Source organism: Cygnus atratus, chromosome 5 (genome assembly GCF_013377495.2).
Source record: "Cygnus atratus isolate AKBS03 ecotype Queensland, Australia chromosome 5, CAtr_DNAZoo_HiC_assembly, whole genome shotgun sequence".
NCBI lineage: Eukaryota > Metazoa > Chordata > Aves > Anseriformes > Anatidae > Cygnus > Cygnus atratus.
Window position 1 is genome coordinate 38,726,510 of NC_066366.1, and position 18,593 is coordinate 38,745,102.

The window sequence follows — 18,593 nt, forward strand, 5'->3', positions numbered from 1 at the left end:
GGAACTGCTGCTGTTCCCGTGCTGCTGTACTGGACAGGCTGGAATTCCAGGGTGAATTTGAGTCAGAGGAACTGTGACCCATGGATAAATCCATGAGTGAGGCAGGTGCACCCCAAAGCTTTTGTGGACATGGGTAAGCCCACACTGGTGCAGGTATACCTCAAAGCATCTGTGGCCATGGATAAGGCCATCCTAGATCACCTCAAAGTGGCTGTGGATAAGACAATGATGCAGGAAATGTGCCCCTCAAGGGATTGCAGCCCATGAACAAGACCATACAGGAACAGCTCCACCTCTACCCATGCATAAATCCATGCCAGAAAAGGGGCAAGGGCAGGAGTACATTGCAATGTTAAGCCCTATACCCTGGTCCAAACAGACCAGGGATGGAGATTATATATACCTTTAAACGGTTGTAACTCACGATTTGAGTTGCATGTTACAGGAAATATTATAGCAGGAACCACACAAACAAGCCTCAAAGAAGCTGCGCAAATGCAGCAGTGACCTGAGATGATCTGGTTTTGACATCCGAGAACTCCACACAACACTGTTTCTCCTGTCCTGAGTGACCACCTTAACACACAGAACCCAAGTCATGGGCTAAATGAACTAATTGGACATTTTATGGACATCTTTACGTGGGAAGCCTATAGACTAAGGGAGTAATATCTATGTATGAAAATTATAGGACAGAATGGGAGATGGTGGTTAATGGAGATGTACTGGATACTGTTGGACCCAAGCATGACAAAGCGTATGATGTAAGGGGCGCAGACTGTCCTGGTTTTGGCTGGGATGGAGTTAATTTTCTTCACAGCAGCCCATACAGTGGTATATTTCGGATTTATGACCGAAACACACCTATGTTTTAGTCATTACTGAGCTGTGCTTACACAGCCTCCAGGTCCTTTCTGCTTCTCACACTGCCCCACCAGCCTGGGGCTGCACAAGAATATGGGAGTGGACACCATCAGGACCACTGACCCAAACAGACCAAAGGGCTATTCCACACCAAATGGTGTCATGTTCAGCAATAAAACTGGGGGAAAGAAGGAGGAAGGGGGTGGCATTTGGAGTTATGACATCTGTCTTCCCATTTAACTATTACATGTGATAAGCCCTGCTTTCTTGTAAACGGTTAACCATCTGCCTGCCAATGGGAAGTAGCGAATGAATTCCTTACTTTGCTTTGCACAGCTTTTTTTTTTTTTTAAGCTATTGAACTGTCTTCATCTCACCCCAAAAGTTTTCTCCATTTTATCCTTCTGACTCTTGTCCTCAGGGGTTAGTGAGAGAGTAGTTGGGTGGTTTTTAGCTACCTACCAGCATTAACCCACAACACTTTCCTATACTGAAAGGAATCACAAGCACATGGCATCCACAAGCAACGAGGAATATACTAGCAAACAAAAAGGCTTACAACTACAGTTCCTGCTGTTGGGATCCAATGTATAGTGAGCAGCACAGCCGCACCTAAATCCGTTTGGTATGGCAAGGCACAAGTGACCGCAATGGCCATTATTTTGCACACAATCATTCAAGCCATCCTGACGTGAAGAATGAAAGACCAATATATCCATCACAAAATCCAGATGGCCCTGAATAAGTGTCCGGTTCTTCCCACTGGTCTTGTCTGCTCTTTCTATGCTGTGAAGATTCCAGTCTGTCCAGTAGATGTAGTCACTGTATTGGGTTAATCCGAATGGATGAGGTAGATCATCTGCTATGATTTCTCGTTCTTGTCCTGCAAAAAATAAAGATAAACAACTAAAACACAATTTCCAAGTCATGAAACTGAGTGTGATGGACACTAAGAAAAAGTTTTTCCTTCCCCTTTTAAAATAAAACCTCATTTTGCCAGTCGCATCATGGGATTCATTATGAAGCAGTACCTGCTGAAGAAGTAACCTAAACACTAGCCCTCAAAAATGTTATCCTGATAACTTCTTGCCTATAGAGCAATCTGAAACTGTGCCAATGTGCTGCCATTTAAATAAATATTGCTCTATGTCTTACACTTAACATCCCAAATAAATACTGGAAGACATATTCAAGAATGTTATCAGCTCCAAGACTTAGGCCAATAATAATAATATGTACAACAGCAACATATAGCAAACTTGGGATTCAAAGAGAACGAGCGATAAGAAATTACAGTGTTTCACTCAAGAATCAAATTATTTGCAGTGCAATTCAACATACAGATACCCCAAAGGATTTGGAAACCATTTGTTTGGCAGAAATCCCAGTACTCTCACACTCAGTGGTTCAGTTCGCAACATTCAAAACAGATTTAACACCTCTAGAGCATTAGATGGCCTCTGCCAGAGATTCACTACTATAGTAAGGTCTTCCTATAAATCAGCCTCCGAAACATTTTCAAGCACAAAACTCCCTGAATCTCTGCCACTTTATATCAAGTGAAGATGTAGCCTTCATCAGCAACATCTCTCCCTGCCTCAAACAAATATTCAATGCTATATTTTACAGAACATCACCTTTTTTCCCCGCCTCACTTTACCTTTCACCCTCTCTCATTCAGCCAACACTGGAGAAGGAATGGAAAACAAAAAAACTAAAAACCCATTAAGCCATTTTTTTAAATAAAATACTAGAACTAAGTATAGAGGCAAACTTCCCAACTACTTTTAGGCATCTCAAGTGCCCAAGTTAAGGGCACAAATATCCTGAACACTCTCAGGTACTTAGACCAATCCTGGTCTACAGTGATGAATTCAGGGTAGAGGTTCTTTTAAGGGAAGCAAATAAACTACCTGAATTTTACCAGGCAGTAGATGGAGAAAAATCTCCCAAAACAGTGATTTTGGCCTGCTGGGTAACATTTATAATGGACAAGAATAAGCTGGGACAGCATTCAATCATCCACTTGAGAGTACATTATTTATTGCTGGTAGGGTAGGTGCTTCTAGCACCAGCTGTCATGCAGATCCATCCTAGCCAGGAAGCCAGCAGTGCAAAATGCAAGTCAAGTTCTAGTCTAATAACATTTCCTTAACCAATAAGCCCACTTGCTAGAAGCCTACCCTACAATCTGCTAACTTAAAGGACAAGCATACAATGTTGTTAGCTTCAGCAGTCCTCCTCTCCTACTTTCTCACCACAAATCAATGTTAACCATAGTTTCAGCTTTAGAACTAGCTTAATTTACCACAGATTATTTGAATATTGTGTTTCTTCTCAATACCACAATCAGTTTCTAATCCAAATTTGCCTCTGGCTATTTTGTTTCTCGAAGTATAATGCAGAAGCTTAGCTTTGATAGATCATGCAGTAGATGAAAATAAACAAACAAAAAGCAAAAAAAAATCCACCCACAACTCCAGATAAAGAAAAAAAACCTTCATGCAATTTCTAACTAGCAACATCCATTCAGCAGTACTTATCCCAAAACAATGAATACAAGTGATGCAAAATCACTGCTAGCCTTGGAATCCAAAACTGCATGGCTTTGTTTTCCAGAGATTTAATCCATTTTTGTTATGGCTTTTCAGAACATCCTTTTCCTAAACATCCTGCTCTAATGCCAACTTGTGAATAAACTTTTTTTTTTTTTTTTTTACTGTAGATGGAGAGCATACATAAGCTGAAACTGACATACAGTCACATCACCAGAATAGTATGTGATTCTTTCTAATGCTTCTTTTTCTTGGACATACACAGTGGGCTACTAAAAAGCTATCAAACAATTACTTCAACTCATTTAGGTCATCGGCTAAAACTGAAGTCCTACAGCTCAGTATATGTGTACAGAAGCATAAGAAGGTGCAAAGGTTAAGTCAAAATGCTGATACAACTCTTTTTTTTTTTTTTTATGTTCATTCAGAACATGTGAGAAAGCCTTTTCTCCATTAACAGATTTTTCCAGGTTTCTTTTTTTTCTCTCTCTCAAGTATAGCATAAGATCTTCAAATAAAAGCATATAAAACCTTGTAGTAGGTTCTCCATACTCTGAAGATATGCATACACAATAACACCTTAAAAGAAAGGTCTTTGTAATGATAGGTTTTCACAGAAGATTTAAAAATAAAAGTGAGTGAGTTGCAGGGAAACCGTGTGTGTCATCAGCCAGAGCACTGCTGCAACAATCCTGTATGAGTTTGCTTAAATATTGTATGTTTTGCCACACAAACTCTGCTTTTTATATTGGAATCCCACAGGTGTTAGTTAATTCCCATCTAACAAAGGCCTGTCTTTGGAAACGGGACATATGATGTCAGGTCACAAGCTTCTGGATTCCATCTCTGATGGAATGCCAAGCAGTACCTTGGTTTGGATTTTGAACTAACAAAATTAGTCTGAAGCTGGAAAGAGAGACCTGGGTAATAGTTTGACAGAAAATCAGTGTCAAGACTGAAAAGTCAAAGCTGGTTTATAATGAAGCTGTTAGCTGTGTTCACTTTCTCAGAGGTCATATCTCTAATTTCGTAAAGTGCACATAATTTCATGGCAATACAGAGAAACAAGGTTAAAATGGTATTACATTTCACTATTGTTATTAAAACTACCACATGGTTATTAATTTAGGAAGCTTTCATTATTATTATTATCATCCCCTCAAGCATTTAACTCTGCCTACTCTCACAAGGAAAATATACATGCAGATTTAATATAAATCATATTATTTCGATCTTTCAAGTTACTACTTATGACAAATTGGTAACATACATGCTTTAAGTCTGATAAATTTAACAGACTCAACATTTTAGAGAAAAAGATAAGTGATTTAACAGTTCATTATGGAATCACCACTCAAAAAAAAATCAGGGTTAGCTTGGAGACAATCATTTCAAGAATTTAATTAAAACACTCTAAAAATCTACTCAATTTTTTTTACTGTGGCCAGTGCGTATTTCTGTACTGGATGGAGTAACACTGATGTAATTTAAAGCCAGAATACCTAGCATATTTGACGATTCAATCATGCTGGTGTCTAAGTCAGTCCAATATAGCCGTTGGTCTGCATAATCAATAGTGAGGTCATTGGCACGACCCACTTTATCCACCAAAGTGATGCTGTTTGTTCCATCCATATATGCTCGAACAATCCTAGGTTTACCTCCCCACTCTGTCCAGTACATGTACCTGAAACGAGAAGCAGAACAGAAAGATTACAGCTAGCTGAGATTTGAGTTCGGCTCTATGTTTTGATTTTTCATTTCATTGCTTTCAAGTTTTCAAGTTTTCTTTTTTTTTTTTTTTTTTTTAATTTGGAATAACCCATGTGATTATGGGCAGTTAATTAGTATATATTAGAGCACCCCTTTTTTAAGCATAGACAGAAAAACATGATCAAAAACTCCCAAACTTTCGTTGAAACCCACAGGGTTGTGGAGCTTACAAAGCCTTCATTGTGTTTTCAAAGACCCTGAAGAAATGAAGCTATATAAACTGTCAAGTATCTTGTCATGTAAGAGTATGAGCACACAAAACTTAGAAAACCAACACTACCCCTTACCCTTTGGTAGGATCAAGAGCCAAAGACCGTGGGTTGTCCAAGTCCTTCCACACAAGGACCTGCCTATACTGTCCATCCAGGCGGGCTACTTCAATTCGGTTGGTTCCAGTATCTGCCCAGTACAGGTTCTTTCCCATCCAGTCTACAGCCATTCCCTCAGGATAATCTAGCCCAAATTCAATCACATGTTCAACAGAGCTCCCGTTCATGAAAGCTCGGCTTATGGTCTGGAAAACAGTTGTGTAAAAATATTTCAGCATTTATGGATACTCAAACAAAATAAGTAGTTATTATGAAGTTTGGCATACAAAAAGAGGTTAGTAGTAAAAACAACAATCAGTCAGTATTACATTTTTAAAATAAATGTCTGTTTAAAAGAAAACTATATAGGAATTCACAGGATAAAAAGACCTGAATATTCAGAAAAGTTAACAGTACAGTTTCTGATGACCAGTTCAAAGCATCTTAAGAGGACGTGACTTTCAGAAAGCACTGTACATCTGCAGATTCTTCCTTGACCTGTTTTCCTCTCTGCCATTTGCATATAATATTTATTTTTTTTTTTTAAGTATTTAATTCTCTCTAATGTTTTAATTCTCAGGAATACATCACAATTCAACAAAACCTGAATTAATTTTCCTCTCATGATCAGTCACCTTGAGCAAGTTAATCGCTCTCATCTACATTTTGGTTATATACAGTCAGCTAAACAAGCCATAGGGTAAGGACTGAGTACATATAAATAAGCTCCTCCTACCGATGAACAATGCCCAAATAAACCTTTGGGAACATCCAGGACCAATGTACAATTACCCTCCCTTGTTATCACGTTAACACAACATTTTACATTTATTCCTAACTGCCTGCTAAAATTTCAGGTATAAATTTCTTAATCGTTTGATAAATGAACAAATGAGAGTAAGAGATGATTTATATTTTTAAAGGTAAATGTCAAAACCAGAATTCATGTGCTATATTTTTAGGGACGCAGTGGTCATCAAGGGGAGCTGTCTATGGAAAAAGGAAGAGGGCTCTGAAGTTACACTGCCTACTGCTAAACTGCCTACTGCTAAACTGCAGAAAGTTGGGGGACAGAGGGAAGGAAAGCCCAGGCATGCTGAAATCTATGCTGATATGTATGTGAAAACACAGTATTCCTGGATAATTCAGGAGGCCACAGACATGTAAAATGTTGTCCAGTTCTGCACAGTAAGAGTGGGACCTGACTGATGCAGCTCAAGTAATGTATTTTCCACTAAAAACGGTTAAGACAACCATAGCCCCAGCTCTCTACATGCTTTCTTGAGATTTATTTAGTAACCGTGTCTGCAGCACACTGATTTGTTACACTGGCACTGTTCCTAGGAAGGTATCCACACTACAAGCAGCACTGTTAATGCTGAAGCACAACCTTCATTAGTCTTCCCAGAGAGGCTATGAAAATTGCACTAGCCCTGCCATCACTACGGGTGAGTTTTTTCCTATTATGGCTTAGGCACATTAGCAAGGAAACTTCAACTGCTCTTGGAAAAACCCATTAAAAGGCTAAACAGAGGAATTCAGCTCCAGTGAAGTGACTGTGTCATTTTCTACCGTTACTTAATTAGCTTCAAAAAGTTAAGTAGCACTGATGAACACCACAATGTTCACTTCAGCATGCACCTGGATATGAACCAGAACCCATCAAACTGAAATTTCAAACTGTTGGGGAACACAATGACACAGAGGTGGGGGCTGGCAGGGGGCAATTAACACGGCATGGAGAGGACTAGACCAGTTCCCTGGTCCGCTCTGTGACAAGCTGGAGTCATAGGCTAACAGCAACCAATACAAAGCTCTCTTGCCAATTGTTAATATTAAATAAGATTGTTTTCCAAGTCAAAACTGTAAGGGGGTAGAAAGCTTGGGGGGTTGCCAAGCTTGGTGCTTGAATTACTCTACTACGTGACACGAAAATGGCATTTCTAGAATAGGGACATATACGGATGCAGCCCATGCAGCATCTGAGACTTCAGCACTCAGTATGAGCAAACACCACTTTGGATTTTTATTTGAAGCAGGAACATGCCTGTCACCCAACTGTGCATTCAACAATGCAACTGTCTTCAACTCCAAGAGTCTCCTTGGATGCAATTCAATGACAACACTAGCAACTGCAGGATAGATCATGTAACAGAGACCTTTGTTAGATCAAAGGAACTGCTCAGTGGCATTATATTCAGGGAATTCACATGTCAGTAATACCTTCAAACTAACATCAGTCCAATAGATTCTGTTATCAGAGACATCAAAATCCAGAGCAGATGCCTCCTTGACTCCAGTAAGAGGAATAGCAACATCATTATTATTGGTTTCAAGGGAAATCCTATGAATGGCTGCTCTGCTTGTGAAAACTAAGAAGGCTTCAGGAATGATGCAAGTCTTCATGTCACTCAACAGCTCAAGGCCAATGGGACAGGCACACCTGGTCTCCTGGGGTGTAAAGAAACATAGATGACTGCAGCCTCCATTGTTCTCTGCACATGGATTAGTTCCTTAAAAACAAAACAACAAAAACAAAACAGGTATTAGTGTATTACGGAGACAGTGTGAAGGGGAAGGCTGAGAGGAACTGCAATGTAATCACAAATCTTCAAAATAAGTTAACTCTATGGGTTGTCAACAGGGAATTCTAGAAGAGCCATTCACCATTGGATCCAGCCAGCCCAGGCTTACCAAACACTTTGGCAACGCTTGTTGCTTTAAGGCCCATTAAGTCCGGCAGCTGATCAATAATAATGTCTCTGCTAGCCCTTATCTTGTGAACTCTTTCAATGCTTCGTCTCTGCCAGTCAGTCCAGTAGATGTAATCTCCTAGAAGTGTGAACCCAAATATATGTGGAAGTTTATCTTCTAGGAGGGTTTTCCTCATTGTTCCATCAACATTTATGACCTGTGGGACACATGAGAAAAAAGGAATAAATAAGTGCTATTTGAAAATTTTCACTATGGACAGCATCAAGTTCAGTAACATATTTAAATCAAAATACTGTAACTTCTCTTTTCCAATGCAATCCAATCTTCTACTTGCTGCTAGAAACACTTCACAGGTGGACAACCTGTGCTTTAATCGAGGCTACACATTGCCTGTGATTGAGGTAGAAATTTAAATAATTTCTTTGCTATCATTCATTTATTATTTCTTTATTTAGAATCAAGATATTAAACCTGTACCTTGTAGGAAATTAAGTTGTCTTCACTGTACAATGCTTTTATTTTCTTTTGGTTTAAAGACAAGTATGGTCATTTCAACACCGTATCCCCCGACTTGTAAATTGTTAACTGATATTTATTTCTTGTTAAAAACATCCATAATTTAAAGGCTATGTAACATTAATCCATTAAATGCTTAACAATCCAATGGGCAGTCAAAATCAACAGTTTTACCCCGATTTCATACAGAAACCATAAAAACAGTACGTTGTAAGACTCTATCCATACACGGTAGACAGAGGGAGCACACTATTTTTTATGTGACTAATGACAATCACATCTTATTAGATTTGTATTTGACTTTTAATATGTGCATGCACACCTGTGGTAGGTTTCCAAATAAAAATAATAATAAAAGAAACCTCCAGTTCGAAACCTGATGTATCTATTACAGTTAGTTGTGTAATACTTGGTAAATTCGGGAAAGCAATGTGCATCTCTCTTTGATTACACAGTTAATTTGGGCACATTCCCACTTCAGAGAAACGGGAGTAATATTGTCACCAATTCTACTGTATGAATGTTATCTGAAAGAAATGTTAAATGTTAGCACACATGGAGCAACCTAGATTTTCCAGCTACTACCAGCCCAACAGCAGGGGTATGCAGTCGTTCGCTGCACCCTATATTTATTTGCATAATACAAACAAAAAGCATCACTACAACATAGTTTATCTTGCATTACTATAATGCAGGTGTCTTCAAATGCAGATTAAAAAAACTTCTTAAGATCTTCAAGACTAACAGCTTATGTGAATTTGAACACATGCTACAACATAACCTTTTGGGAGAGACAGCAAGTATGAAAGCAGAACAAGAAAATATTCATTCTTTGCAATGTTACAAAGTCGTGATACAGAAATCTCTGCACAGTCAAGGAATCGGCAGCAGAAAGGTGTTTTAAGAATCAGAACACCTTTCTCCTTTTTTTATTCTCTCTGCAAAAGAAAGTGCACAGACTTTTCTTCCTTAAACCTTTTTAATTAACTAAAAATTGGAGAAGTTGTGCAAAAGCACTGTTTGCAAGGAGAGAGAAATTTCCCAGCCACGCGGGAACTGTGAGAAGGGGATAAATCCAGGGATTCCTTCCAGTCAAAAAGCCTCCTGCTGGGGACAATTAAAAATAACACTGACATTCCTTCAAAGTAAGATTTGGGGGAGTTTTGTGTCAACCAACCTACTATTTGATGAAGTAGCAGAGACTTAAGATTAATGCATTTTTATTTCGTTAAGCTAAATAGAGCACATTTAAAAAAAAAAAGTTTGTCTGCGGTTAAAAGCCAAATGGTTCTGCAATTATCTCATTACATCATGTCCAGGCAAACCCCAAATGCTCACTTACTTAAAACAGTATCAATCCCACAGGCACTACTGCAGGTTCAAAAGTTCATCACACATACTCAGGTGCCAGAGACAAACTGGTGGAACCTTCAGTAAACAAGACATTTCCCATACAAACACAACACTGCATCAGCAGGATGAGGATCAAACTAGCACATTTCAAACTAGTTTTTACAGATCTGGACAGTAAATGTACAGTTCAAATACTATACCTGTTGACTAAAATACACGAGGGCTAAGATTGGATCCAAAGATGCAGAAACATACATTATTTATATCCATGCACACCTGTGCATGTTGTCAAAAAACAATCTCCACTGAAATTACTAAATGAAAAGCCTGTTAGGCAATCTAGTCCCTTCCTGTGCAAGTAAAGAAGGATTCCTAAATTATATGACTGATCAAGCATAGAGGGAACATTGAATCAGACAAAAAGAAAAAAAAAAGGTGTTTAATGGCTTCTATTTTGGCTAAGGAGATAGAATAAGTGTTCCCTTGTCTTTCCTTCTCTGTCTCAAACACCCCTCCCTCCCCATCCAGGCAGCAGAATGCCTAAGGTTTCCCTTGGATGCAGAAAGGCAGCTCTACGTTTTTGTGTGATGGGCTGCTGAGCCTGCCTGGTGGTAGCTAATCCACGGCAACAGGCAGGAAGTGATAACTAAGTGCTAATTAGACTATCTTGCAGTAGTAACCAGGGCAAAGCTTGAACACAGTAAGCTGTCACGTGCAGTTCAGTAAAGGTACAGACATGTTTTGTCTTTTGGATTTTGCTGTCATTTATCTTCCCTGAGATTCACCTCTACTCTAGAACATTAACCTAAACCCTGAGGATGCAGGAAAAAAAAAACACCTGTAAACGGGTTTCACAGTATGACCAGAAACACAACTCCTTTCACTAAAACTGCACAGCTGATAAAATACCCTATCATCCCATCATTTAATGTCTTAAGTTGCGTGCAGCTTGCCAGCTGCAGCCAAAGGGAAGCTGTAACAGTGCATACAGATTTTAGTGCAAAAATAATGCTATTAACAGAAATCTAACAATGCACTAAGAAGTACTTTCCAAGTTTAATTACCTAAGGACAGCCTCATACTGAATGTATGATGTTAGGTATATTCAAAGAAATACGTGTCAAATAATTACAACTTCAGTGCAGATGAGGCAGCTGCGTTACAATTCCCTTTCTTGCACTGATATTACTTGCATGTTGAAACTGCTCAGAGAGATGATCTGTGAAAACAAACCGTATTTCTGGGGAGGGCTTTAAGGCAGTCAACATCTTGAAATGATTCAATGTTTAACTGCACAAGCACTAACAGAAAGAAACAAAGGTTTATGAGACAGAGCAAGAAAAAGGTACCCTGGACTTTTAAGCCCATTCGTAGGTAACAGTTGGATTATTTTGTGAAATAGCTTTTCTTTTTCCCTCATTATACAGAACTTTTCCTCAAAACACCTTGAAGGTAGAAACAGAACAGGCTTTTTTCTACTCAGGGTTTTCATCCTCTTCCTATAACTGATAAATTTATCTCGACTTGGGTTGAAGGACAAATACAACACTAAATCTGCTGTGCTTTCCATATGAAACACCAAAAGGTCCCCTTGAACAGAGGCATGCACTAAAAGCCCCGATTAGTCTTTAGACTTCAATGACAATCTCTTAATGAGGCATTGACAAGCTCTGCCAAAATCTGTTGTGGGCAAAACGAAATCAACATCAAACACTCTAATGAACTGAATTACACAAAAAACATGATAAGGTGATAAGGTGTGCTTTTTCTTTTCCTTTTTTGGATGCTGCTGCACGATATGCAAAATGATTTAACTAATATTTCCAAATATAACACTCAAAAGCTCTTGGCTCTTTGAAGAAGATTAAAGTAAACAATGCAATTAAATTCTATGCATCGGTGTGATTCATGTAGTCAAGTTGTATTTCAGGTGCATCTGTGAAAAACAACAGCTATTCAGCACATATAGAATCATAGAATATCCTAAGTTGGAAGGGACCCACAAGGATCATTGAGTCCAACTCCTGGGTCCCCAAAGAACCACCCAAAAAATCAGACCACGTGTCTGAGAGCATCATCCAAATGCTTCTTGAACTCTGGCAGGCTCAGTGCTGTGACCACTGCCCTGGGGAGCCTGTCCCAGTGCCCTACCACCCTCTCAGTGAAGAGCCTTTTTCTGGTATCCAGCCTGAACCGCCCCTGTCGCAGCTTCAAACCATTTCCTCGGATCCTATCACCGGTCACCAGAGAGAAGAGATCATATATAGAATGTCTTTTGACAGAAAAAAGAAAAAAAAAACCTCAAGACACCTTGCTCCTCTATTTAATTCATTAATAAAAAACAAAACTTTTTCAATTGCTACAGACAAAGCTGAGAGAAATGGAAACATTCTTGGGTTAAGCTAAATCACTGACATGAGCAGTAAGCAGACATAGTAGGTCTGCTTACTAGTAAGCAGACACAGTAGGTTGGCACTAATAAAATGACATGATTGCCATACTATTAGGTTGGTAGACTTGCAGGTCCATGTCTTTTTATCCAGAGCATGATGTTAGCCTGTGGGAAAGGAAAGCTCCTTGAATGGCTTCTATCAATTCTCCTCAGAAGACCCCAGAAGAGGGGAATCATCCCCTCAAGGGAATCATGCCCAGTTTTCCTTGGCTAGAGAAAGAACCCGAAGGAGCAACTATGTGGGTGGCAGTCAACAGGGAAAGAAAAAGACAAAGAAAAATGGAGAGAAGCAGAAAACTCCAGAGGGTCAAAAAGCCTGCCCCAAAAAAAAGAAGAGTAAAGCAGCTGTGAGCAGTCTATATTCAGCTGAGTTTAAGCCATTCATTAACATTTCCAACAGCTGAAATAAAACCACCTTTCATCAATGCTTCAATGCTAAAAGTTGACCCCTCCTTTTTCATTCTGAAGGGGTTTAATGCCAGGCATGTGTTGGCAGACACTGGCAAACAGAAAAGAAAATAGAATTAAAACAAACAGTACCAGAACAGTATCAAAAAAAGGTTGGGGGAACAGTTGGATGACAGATATATCTGGCCATTTTCCACATCTGCACACACACACAAAAAAATAATTTGAACCACTCTGCAATCTGTTGGCGCAAACACTCTATTGAGTCTTGGGAATTTAGAAAGCACTCCTCACTGTTGTCAATAATTTCAGTCCACCTTTACAATACTTAGATGACCTGGTAAAAGCTGCATCATAAATAAAATTCAGTAAGTTTTTAATTGTCGTTATGTTTAATGGATAAATCCTATACATCCTACTGTGGCTCTTCTTTCCGGTCATTCTCATTTCAGGCAAGTTTTGATGTAGAAATACATTTTTATTATTATTTTCTGAACTGTCAGATACTTAGATATCAGCAAATACAAGTAGTGACACAATACCATCCTTTACATATAGATTCTTTTCTCCAAGAGAAATGTCATCATTTCTCACTACAGACCATGCCATTTTAGCTCACTGAGGATATAGCAGGAAAAGATACTTCTCTATGTCCACACGTGTCATATCTTTATTCATGACACAAAAACCACTTTGAGATGTTCAGGGAAGAGAATCTCAAGTAGGATTACCAAATGTCATTACTCTTTTTGACAGCCTTGCCTCACAGGCCCTTTTACAATCCTCCTCAAGCTAAAGCATGGCAGTAATGGCAAACTCTTCAAAAATCCATGTTGGTACAGGCAAGCAAAGCGAAGTGCATAACACTAAACTTACACCATCTGTAAGAGCCCTCCTCATGTATTTTTGAGTCACATGCAACTGACAAGTTTTATTAATCCTCCCTCTTTCCCTCTACGACTTTTTTTTTTTGTTGTTTCGTTTAAATGAGTTATGTCCTGGTCTTTTTGCGTGGTAGATCGCTAGAATCCAGTTACCTACAGGCCCAAAACTTTTCCACAGGAGCAATCAACATGTCTACCCAGCAAAAACAGAGATACTGGAGCTGATGGTAGCTTTGTCACATACAGTTTATTTAGCTTGAGTGCTAGTCTTTCAACCCCTCTCTCAAATCAGGCAAGATCCCATTATCTTTTTGAGGAGGAGGTGATCAATGCTTCGACACTTAGGCTCAGGCAAACTTTCCACGTATCAGAAAGAAGCCTGTCTTGGAAACTGCCTCCAATTGTGAGACCCATCCATCAGTCAGGTTTTAAAACTAAGTCAAAAGACTGTGTTGACAACACTGTCCAAAGATCTAGCTGCCAACAAAGTTCAAGTGTTCAAAAGCGTTTCCCATTCTGGTCATCCAACGTTGTCACCTTTGGAGACAGCAGCAACCACCGCTCACATCCCCTTCATTTACATTCTTGAGTTCCACAAAACAGGCCCTTGTGGTTCATTCGTGTCATTTTTAATTCAACTCAGCCCCAAATTACTTGGCAAGAGAGATCAACTTCCTAAATTCAAACACCACATTTAAAGGCAGTAGATAAAGAACAGTACCAGTAAAAATCTCAAAGGTGGGAGGACACCTCATAGTCTGAGGCACACACAGTACATCTTTGGAAAATCATGGCTACAGAAACAGTGTACTTTCTACACCGAACGGGGCAGAAACACAATGTCAGACAGGGAGGGCAGGTGACTGCCTGCAGGCAAAGAACTTACTTGTGAAGCACCATCTTCAGAGATGTAATATAGGACTAATGGGAAAAATGCCTCTTTATAGCATGCCTCACTGGGTAACAAGAGGAGTTTGTTCATTCAGTGAGTAGGAGTGATTTTATACATAATATATCCTACAATTAATTTTAAATAATAAATACATTAAGGAATTGAAGAACCGTGGATTATAGTTGATAACTGTAGCTGAGAGCGCTGATAGTCTTATAAACAAATCATAAACTTACACTCCCGTTATTCTAGCAAATGTCCAAAAAGCTCATATTGAATGTGAATCCAGCAGCATTTGAACACACTCGATCTCAGAAAAAAGGGACAAAATACAATCAGCTAAAACTTTGCATGTAAACAAGTGACCCACAGGGCATGTTTGCAAAGCCAAGCAATAAAAAACTGACCAAACACCTCCTCGCACCTCTAATCTGCCCACTGATGATTCTCTCCTGCAATAAAATTCAGGCCTCCACACTTATCTTCAATCTACTGTATGTGAAAAGTGAGCAACCTGATGACAGGAGGAAAAGAGCACTGTTTTTTCACCCTGAACTTGCAGACAAGTCAAAGATTCCACCTGCTTACAAGCCAAGATTTCTGTCTGCCCTATATTCCCTCAACTTCGCAAACACTGTTGAGGTGCAGAGTTCTGCTGCTCGGACAGTGTAATCCTGGATGTAGATATAAGTTAGGAATCTGTGGGTTTTGGTTGATGGTGAGATCAAGATGAGTCTGCAACATGCCCTAGCGCCCACATCCTGGGAGTGCATCAAGCACAGCCCAGTTAACAGGTCAAAAGAAGTGACTGTCTCACCATGTTGAGCATTGGTGTTGCCTCACCTCAAGTACCATGTGCAGTCTGGGGCTCCGCATCATAAGAAGAATCTAACAATATTAGAACATGTCTAAAGGAGAGCAACAAAATGGTGAAAGGACTAGAGGGCATGACTTACGAGGAGTGGCTGAGGTCACTTGGTTTGTTCAGCTTAGAATACACATGGTAGAGGGGTGACCTCATGGCATCCTACAGCTTCCTCAAAAAGGGGGAGTAAAAACACAAGTGCTGACCTCTTCTCTCTAGTGATAAAACCCGAGGGTAGAGCATGAAGCTGCATCATGGGAGGGTCAAATTGGTTATTAGGAAAAGGTTCTTTGCTGGAATTGTGGTCAGGGACAGGAACAGGCTCCCCAGGGAAGTGGTCATGGCCCCAAGCCTGTTAGTGCTCAAGAAGCGTTTGGTAAATGCTCTCAGATACACAGTTTAACTCTTCAGTTGTTTAGTGTGAGGGGGATCACAGGCGGTAGGTATCAGCTGCACCCACCTCTTTGCCAGGATCTTATTAATGCCTCTTTCAAACAGCTCAACTCAAGTAGAAGAAGACACAGAGTTGTAACTAATTAATGCAAAGCCAAAGCTGTTTCTCTTAGTAGAGGTAGGCTGAGTTCACATCTAGACTGGATGTGGCACTTCTGGTTCATAATGCTTGTAACAGATAGACAAATAAGGAGGTGAAAAGGAAGGGTAAACTGGAGACATGCAAATACCGTAGAATATTAAAGACCTGAACTCAATTATACAAAACAGAATTTTTTTTAAAAACTCTGCCAAATATTATATGCACGTATAGCAGTGAGTACAGCATTCACCCTGAATGCAACTATCTGCTAACATACCATAAAGGCATAACCTCACCTCAGTGCTTGTTTGTACATGGCGTAACACTGCTGGTTTTGTTTGTTTGTTTTTAAAGCAGCAATAAAGCATGCATTCTAAATTAAACAAAAATATTTGCAGTCATATTACTGGTCTACTTCCAAGTATCCCTACAGAAAGCTTACGAATTAATCAGAAACACATGTTTAAGCTTTATTAAACCTGCTGGAATTTCTGACAGCAACAACAAAAAAGAAGATTAAAGAAATCATTGGAAAGTTGCTTACAAAAAAAAATTAAAAAAAAACTAAAACTCTGCATGAAATACCTGAAATAAGCATTTAGTTTCAAACAAACAAAAAAAACACTGAGCAATCACCTAACAATGCTTACTTCTGAACACGGATTTGAGCTATGAATACTTAATTTTGCAAACAAAACATGCTCACTTAATTTAATCCTAAAGCTAATTTATTCAACACACATTGCACACAATTATTTTAACCTTGTTAAAATAGTCAAATTTCACACATTTAAAAACTGTAAACTGTAACAGCAATAAACCATAACGCCATTTTAAACTCAGTCTCCTTCACTGGCCTAATCCATTAACACACATGCTACTAGGGATTTAGATTTAATTGGAAATGACAGCCCTTACTAATATTTCATCGAGATCCCCAGCTAACTTAACTCCAAGGCTAGTTCCTAGAATTTTAAAACATTGATTTGTTTCTGGGAGATGGACACCGTAATTTAAGTCATCCTATGAGTAGGGCTGGATTACTCCTAATCTTGCTCAAGGAACACAGAACTATTCACTTCTCCTTTATTTTCTTCTAATCTAGCAACGTCAGCCTTGCCCAAATTAAGGTTTCAGAAAAAAGCAACAGTTCATTTCAGTAGAGAGAATGAAAGCAATACAAACATTTTTTTCTTCCCAATTTGTTTAAACAATGAATTAAAGAGAAGCCTATTCTCAGCTCAGAAATTACCTACACTCTCCTATTTCATAGATTCATTGAGGATTGATGGAGCCTGACAGAGTATTGTAACAACACATAAAATGGGCTCCGGAGGTGGTGGTAGAGAGAGGACTCCTCTGTGATGGCGTTCATGTCAACTTCTCTATTTAACCTGATATCCTGAAGACTTCTGGCAATGAAAGACGTCAATGTTACAATGCAAGACGTTCACATAAGTCCATTTAGGAATCACATATCTAACGTTAGGAAAAAATCAAATTCTACAGGAAAACGAATTTAGAAGCTGCTTCTTTGAAAACTGTTAAATAATCATAGAATGTTTGCTTAAAATATTTTTTGTGGAAAAGGAGAAGAAACGTTACTATCTTCCAGCCAAGAAAAGTAGAAGCATAGTAATTCCAATAGTATTTCCTCTCAAGAGAGTACCCCTAGAAATGTGTATTAGATTTCCAAATCCCTTTTCTTCTTTCTTTCAGAGCTATGTGAAGGCATGAAACTGGTTCTCCTGGCTCTCACTGCTACCAGTATGAAACTTTTTGATATACTTCCTAGGAAAAAGTTATTCAGTCTGATTCTCCCTTTGCTTGTGGCTCTGAATTAAGAGCTACAAAAGCCAGCAGAGTTTGACGGGTACCCATGAGAAGGGCTAGGTCTTTCTTTTTCTCAGGTGAACACTTGGCTGCACAAACTTTGGAAAACTCAAGCCAGAGGTAAGGGTTTAGGACGCTTGTTTTCTCTCAACAGATTCACATAAGCTGAGGCTAGAGTTTCATGACGCAACAGCACTGTCGTTTCATGATCAGGTTAAACTGACACAGCTACCGGAAAGGATGGTACAAGACCCTCTCCCTACACACCAGCCTTTGCAGCTCGTTCTCATGGCCTTCTATGCCATTACATGCATTTCTGTGGCTGTTCAGTCAACTAGATCAAGGATTTGATTCAGGGTAAAATTAGGCTAGACATCACGAAGAGGTTCTTCACCAAGAGGGTGGTTGCACACTGGAACAGGCTCCCCAGTGAAGTAGTCACTGCACCAAGCCTGTCTGAATTTAAGAAGCGATTGGACTGTGCACTTAGTCACATGGTCTAAACTTTTGGGCAGACCTGTGCGGTGCCAGGAGTTGCACTTGACGATCCTTATGGGTCCCTTCCAACTCGGGATATTCTATGATTCTAATTCCTTCTCCTGTTCTCTTTCAGCTACAGGGTTGACTTAAACCAGTCTCA

The 18,593-nt window shown here is 39.3% G+C and overlaps 1 protein-coding gene across 1 annotated transcript in view; it reads right to left on the bottom strand.

The window, feature by feature from the left end:
• The window catches only part of LRP5 (LDL receptor related protein 5), a 143,644-nt gene that overhangs the window by 24,608 nt on the left and 100,443 nt on the right, over nt 1-18,593 (bottom strand). The window contains exons 8-12 of the mRNA XM_035539937.2: nt 8,195-8,411; nt 7,724-8,013; nt 5,480-5,706; nt 4,922-5,106; nt 1,424-1,747 (exon numbers count right to left, since the gene is read on the bottom strand). Coding sequence (XP_035395830.1) covers nt 1,424-1,747; nt 4,922-5,106; nt 5,480-5,706; nt 7,724-8,013; nt 8,195-8,411 — 1,243 coding nt within the window. The remainder of the gene's footprint in view (nt 1-1,423; nt 1,748-4,921; nt 5,107-5,479; nt 5,707-7,723; nt 8,014-8,194; nt 8,412-18,593) is intronic.